The sequence below is a fragment of the Lipotes vexillifer genome, unplaced genomic scaffold (genome assembly GCF_000442215.2).
Source record: "Lipotes vexillifer unplaced genomic scaffold, Lipotes_vexillifer_v1.1 scaffold40, whole genome shotgun sequence".
Taxonomy (NCBI): Eukaryota; Metazoa; Chordata; class Mammalia; order Artiodactyla; family Lipotidae; genus Lipotes; species Lipotes vexillifer.
Genome location: NW_006771578.1, coordinates 2240607 through 2246772, shown reverse-complemented (window position 1 = coordinate 2246772; position 6166 = coordinate 2240607). Strand labels below are relative to the sequence as shown.

General features: G+C 36.7%; 1 protein-coding gene across 1 annotated transcript in view; it reads left to right on the top strand.

Moving 5' to 3' along the window:
• The window catches only part of U2SURP (U2 snRNP associated SURP domain containing), a 52479-nt gene extending 46540 nt beyond the window's left edge, over nucleotides 1-5939 (top strand). The window contains exons 25-28 of the mRNA XM_007446945.1: nucleotides 456-566; nucleotides 3160-3278; nucleotides 4476-4652; nucleotides 5801-5939. Of these exons, the coding sequence (XP_007447007.1) occupies nucleotides 456-566; nucleotides 3160-3278; nucleotides 4476-4652; nucleotides 5801-5939 (546 nt within the window). The remainder of the gene's footprint in view (nucleotides 1-455; nucleotides 567-3159; nucleotides 3279-4475; nucleotides 4653-5800) is intronic.
• The last annotated feature ends 227 nt before the right edge of the window (nucleotides 5940-6166 follow it).

Here is a 6166-nt window from a genome sequence, read left to right as displayed (position 1 = left end):
CAGCAGGAAGTGTAGCTAGGGATTTTATAATGATCTTCAAAAGGTGCTCTAGGAATGCCTTTCTTTCACCAAAGTAGCATTCAGGTCTGTTGTTTGACTCTTGGATGCTTAACTCTTAAACTGATTTACCACAACTTAGAACAGTCATTTTTGTCAAGTCATCTTGTGTGGCTTTGCAGAGAGCACGTGGGCCAATGTCTGATTACTTGAATTCTGCATAGTTGGGCTTGTCTGACAAGTGGCCTTCCGACTGGGGAATTACACATCGATGTTATATTTTGACTGAGTCCTTAATCAGTTACTGTATGTTTTTATGTTTTATGTTGCTGTACTTATGCTTTTCGTTTTTATACACTTGTTTCAAAGAAGAGAGTTTTTTTTTTTAAAGGAGCAAAGCACTCCTTGAGAAGCTATAGTGATGAAAAGATTTATTTTAAATATGTGTTATTTCACAGCTCAAAGTTATGAAGTTTCAAGATGAATTGGAATCTGGAAAAAGACCTAAAAAACCAGGCCAGAGCTTTCAGGAACAAGTAGAACACTACAGAGATAAACTTCTTCAACGAGTAAGGAATAAGTATACACAGTAATATGCATTTTCCAGAGTTATTTGTTTGACTGCCTACAATATTGATATATTGGCGTATTTAAGGAAAAGAATATTTCAAATTATATCCTTTGTCTACATGCTGAATATTGGTAGCTAATTCGGAACGTTTGAAACTTGACGTTTTACAGTTATTTCAGCGTGGAAAGCAGTCTTAGGGCAACAGCACACTGTTTTGTTCCTGATACTACCTGTGGAGCATGAAATCCTGCTAAGAACATGCTTCCAGAACTGGAAGATACTATAGAAAGAGTCACATTTGTGACAGGGAGACACCAAGAGCCCTGAGAAGTAGCACAGAGTCAGAGATGGTGTTAGGGTTTGGGGATTTCATTTAGGACTCCTTTTCCATTGTGTCCAAGGAGGGACAGCAAGTGGTAAAATGTCTCATCTGTGAATTCTCAGCTTTTGAGGGACCTCGTATTCTTATACATAAAAAAGTGTGTAGGGATATACAGAGAATTTTAGAACAAGGAGGCCTACATGATAATTGTTGAAAGAACCTAGGAATTTTATTGGGACTGCTGTTAATTTTTACCTATATCTTGACTGTCATTACAAATAAAAGATTATAGAGAGAAATAGAAAGAACTAGAAGGGAGCTTAAAATCATACAAACCTATTAATGGTGACGGGAGCACAACAGTGTGGTAAAGCAGCTTGTTGCTGTACAGCGCTTTGGACTCCTGGTGCCACTGTCTGCTGTGCACTCCCAGGCACGTCACTGAAACCTGCTTTTACTCTGTAATACTGGGTTGATAAGTCCCAATTTTGCAGGATTGTGAATTAGATAATAGCTACATTAACTCTTTATTATTGAATTAAAATGTTTAAAATATCTTGAGTGTTTTAACTGTAGTCTGATTCCTATGAAAGTATCAATCAGGAAAATGTATCCTACAGATCACCAGAGGAAGTCAGTCTCCTCAGCATCACTTTTTAAATTTTTGCTCAGTATGTTGTATCTGGAAAAAAGATAAATGAGTTTTTTTTTTTTTTAAAAAAGATGTTATGTATCTGAACCCCATGAGTCCCTTTGGAGATGGTGGTAGATGTTTGATCTGCATGGAAGACTACACCTTGAGATGCCCACTGGGTCTAATGTAGTAATACATGTATTACCATTTTAGTCTCCTTGCATTCCATCGTTGTAATTGGAGGGAAGAATGTACTTTTTTAAAAAATTTATTTTTTATTTTTTATTTTTTTGCGGTACGCGGGCCTCTCACTGCTGTGGCCTCTCCCGTTGCGGAGCACAGGCTCCGGATGTGCAGGCTCAGCGGCCATGGCTCACGGGCCCAGCCGCTCCGCGGCATGTGGGATCTTCCTGGACCGGGGCACAGACCCGTGTCCCCTGCATCGGCAGGCGGACTCTCAACCACTGCACCATCAGGGAAGCCCAAGAATGTACTTTTTGAAGGTACATACTAGGGGTCAGCAGACTATGGCCATCACCTCATTTTTGTAAATAAACTTATTAAAACACAGCCATACCCCTTCACTTATTATCTGTGTATTATCTACCGTGGCGACTAAAGCGGTCGAGTAGACCGGTTGTGGCCCACAAAGAAAATACCACCTGGCCCTTATGGAAAACATGTGCCAGCATCTGATGTAGGCTTTTTATCAGATATCAGTTAGCTTTCTTGATGCATACAAATCATAGAGAAACTTAATTCCTGTTAGTGGAAAGCTAAGTTGGCTTTGTGGGTTCATTGTCTATAGCCACTCCTTTAATTATCAATAGAAATCATAATTTCAAGTGAGAAGTGGCAGTTGTAGCAGTTGGGGATAAGCAAATAAGTTATTTTTTGGTTTATATAATTATATAGTTATGTAGTCAGGTTGTACTTTTATAAATTAGGATTTAACATTTCCAATGATTGGTACTTGTTTCTCACTAATAGTATTTTCTGATGGACGAGTATTGTGAATAGCTCTTTCTCCTTTTCAACATACTACTTTGTAAGGGCTTTCCTTTGATTAAATCAACTTGCTGTACCATTAGAATCACTATTGACAATTTTATTGCAGTCTGAGTTGGAAAGGTCATTGTTCTGTTAGCTTTTTCCAATTGTTTTTTCAAGTGGAGGGACAACACTCTAGGTAGTAGCTAAGAGAGCCTTGGCTCTGGAGCTTTGGCTCAAATCCTGACTTCACCATCCTGTATGACCACAGGCATGGTACTTAGCCTTTCTGAGTCTCATTTTTCATCTCTAGAATGAGGATAATGCTATTCCTAAGCATGTTTTGAGGAATTACATGAAATGGTATATGGAAAATTGTTTATTAATTGCTTGGCCTGTGGTAGGCACTCAGAAAATGTTGAGCTGCTGTCACTGGCATCACTATTATTATTCAGTATAAGTAGAAGAGTAGAAGAAATGACTGGTTTTCTGGAAGAGTAGGTATTTAAAAAAAAAAGTTATACCTTCAGTAGTAATTTAAAAAATAGTTAACTAGAAGAGGCAATATTGTTTCATAAATGAGATTAACCAGGTTGGTGTTTTTAATGGCTAAATACTTTCTCTTTAAAAAAAAAAAAAAAACAGGAGAAAGAGAAAGAATTAGAAAGAGAACGAGAAAGAGATAAGAAGGATAAAGAAAAATTGGAATCTCGATCCAAAGACAAGAAGGAGAAAGATGAGTGTACTCCAACAAGAAAAGAAAGGTATAACATTTCTCATTTAATGCCTATAGTGGTTTCAGGATTTGGAATCATGTTTCATTTTGTAATATTTTCATCACTGGTGTCAACAAACCGGAAAAGTATTTTTGTGTGTGGGGTAAACATGTTTGGCCTCTGCCTGCAGGAGGCAGAATTAGCTGAGAAATGGGGCAGTCAGTTGGCACTTGGCTTAGTTATCTGGGACATCATCCCTTTACATGGTTCGTATGGTACCTTAGCCTTAGTTCAGTGCAAGAATCCAGTTACCATATTAGGTATCAAACCTAAGGCTTAAATAACTAAACAACTTGATAGATCTTACCTGTTGCCTCCAATATAAGCTTTTCTTCTGTGCTGAGGCTGGTATCTGTAAACTTGAGTCTCCTGGTCCTGTTTGTAAAGGGAGTTTGTGTATATAGGCCATAGGGACTTGGTCCTCACTTTAAGGTTTTATTCTAATCAAAATCATTTCTCTTTTAGTTTTTATTTCTTACTTGCACAGTTCCTAAATCTCTGATTAGTAGAGAAAATTACTTCAGTTAACAGAATTGAGGTTTTCCTAATAAAAACCAAACAAATGCCAAGAAAAAAAATTTGGCTCAGTCACTCTACATATAGTTACAAATAACAGTTATACTAATTGGTTAAGTAGTAAATCTACCACTTTTTTTGTTTTTTATTATTATCTTGATATAATTTCAGATTTATAGAAAAGTTGCAAGAATAGTATAAAGAATTCCCAGATATCCTTCACCCATATTCCCCCCTCGTCCCCAATCATTTAAGAGTAGTGTGCCTACATGATGCCCCGTTTTCATACTTAACTACAATAAAAGTTTCAAGATCAAACAACAACAACAAAAAGTTTCAAGAGCAGGAAATTAACATTTTAAAAAACACGATTGTCTAATCAGAGACCTTTATGAAATTTGGTCCATTGTTCCAATAATCTTTCTTAGAGCAGGAGAAAAATCTAATTTAGTTCAATTCAGTTTTTGTCTAGATCAACCTATCTTTAAGACTTATTTGTTCTTAGTATAAAAGGCTTTCTTTGAATGTTGTTGGAAAATAACATTAATAAGGTTAGTGAAAATAAAGATAGTGTGAGCCAGTAGGAATTAAAAGCTAATTTAGTAGAAAGAAAATGAATACCTGATCCTTTGCTCACTTATGGAATGTTTTGGGGGCTTTGTTCCATAGGAAAAGGCGACACAGTACGTCCCCTAGCCCATCTCGCAGTAGCAGTGGTAGACGAGTGAAATCCCCATCACCAAAATCGGAGCGATCAGAGCGTTCAGAAAGATCTCATAAAGAGAGCTCACGGTCCAGGTCATCTCACAAAGATTCTCCTAGAGATGTTAGCAAAAAGGCCAAAAGGTAAACGCAAGTCATTTTTTTGTAACATTTGAAATGCCAGTTTCCTTGTCATTCCACCAGCTTTTGAAAATAATTTGGTTGGCAGCCATTTTTTAAAGGATTTTAGAAAACCAAACAGATATACTTTCGTTTTAGAATCTTCCTTCCCATCTCACCACCCCAGCCTTGTCATGACTAAAGCACAAGAAAGCTTCCAACAAGACCAGCCAAGAATTTTAAACATCAGTTTCCTGTGGAGTAGGGATAGCTGCTTTCCTTTCCTTTCTGTTCTTTAGCTTCTATAGAATATCTTTGATTTTTGTCAAGGCTGAAAGAAAAATACATTCTCCCTCCCCACCCAACAGTAATCTTATTAGCAAGTTCTTGGGTAGAGACTTATGGACATAGATACCATTTCTTCAGTGTTTAATTTAGTGTGTTATATACCTTTCTCCTCCTCGTTCCAGAAAAGTGGTTCAGAAATGTTTTATTTATCTAGTGTTTTATAGAAGAATTTTTCTGAGAGCTAAAACTGCTTTTTATCCTAAAACGTTTTTATTTGAACCGTTTTTAGTAGAATCTTTATACAACAGATAAGTCTCTTTTTCTAAGTGGTGCTTGTGCATATATTTATACACGTGTTCATGAAAATTATATATATGTGTATATGATTATTTGTTTTGGTAATTTTCATGAATAGCACTTACAGAGTTATGCTGTCTTAAATGATTCCCTCAAATGATATTGCAGTAGTTGGTTCTTTTCCCTTCAAGAAGATAGGCTGCAAAGCTGCTGCATTTAAAAGTTTGTGAATGATCTTGGATGCCATTTTGAACTTTGGCTTATAATAATCTGGGAAGCTTGTTAAAATGCAAATTCCCAGTCCCTACCTCTTGAGATTTTGATTCAGTAGAGCAGTGGTAAGGCTCAGGAGTCTGCCTTTCTAAGCATGCATACCACCAATGATCACTGATGCAGCGCCTAGGAAGTACAAAATCTGTGTGTGTGTGTGCACACGGTAGGCAAAGCATAAACTTGGAAAGTTTACAGCCTTTTTTGTTTCAGTGACTTTCATTGTGCTCTCTTAAAGATCACTTTAGATAATTTAAGGATAGTCAGTTTTGATCACATGAGTACTTTGGTTAAATTGTTTTTGTTTGTTTCCTCAGATCTCCATCTGGTTCAAGGACACCTAAAAGGTCTAGGCGATCACGGTCTAGATCCCCTAAAAAATCAGGGAAGAAATCCAGATCCCAGTCCCGATCTCCACACAGGTCTCATAAAAAGTCAAAGAAAAACAAACACTGACATAAATTTTTAAGATGCTGTCACTTATTGGAAATGCGATTTTGTTTTGTGCCTGAACGGTCTGTTTTTTTAAAAAAAACAAAAAAACAAAAAATCTAATGAAAGAGCATTCCTGGGGTTTTTCTTTGTTTGTGAATGCATGTGTAAACTCATAGGTAACTGCATCTGTAGACCTGTCGTTGTTTTATATTGTATAAATTACTTTCATTGTGGCTGTTTCTCAAGAT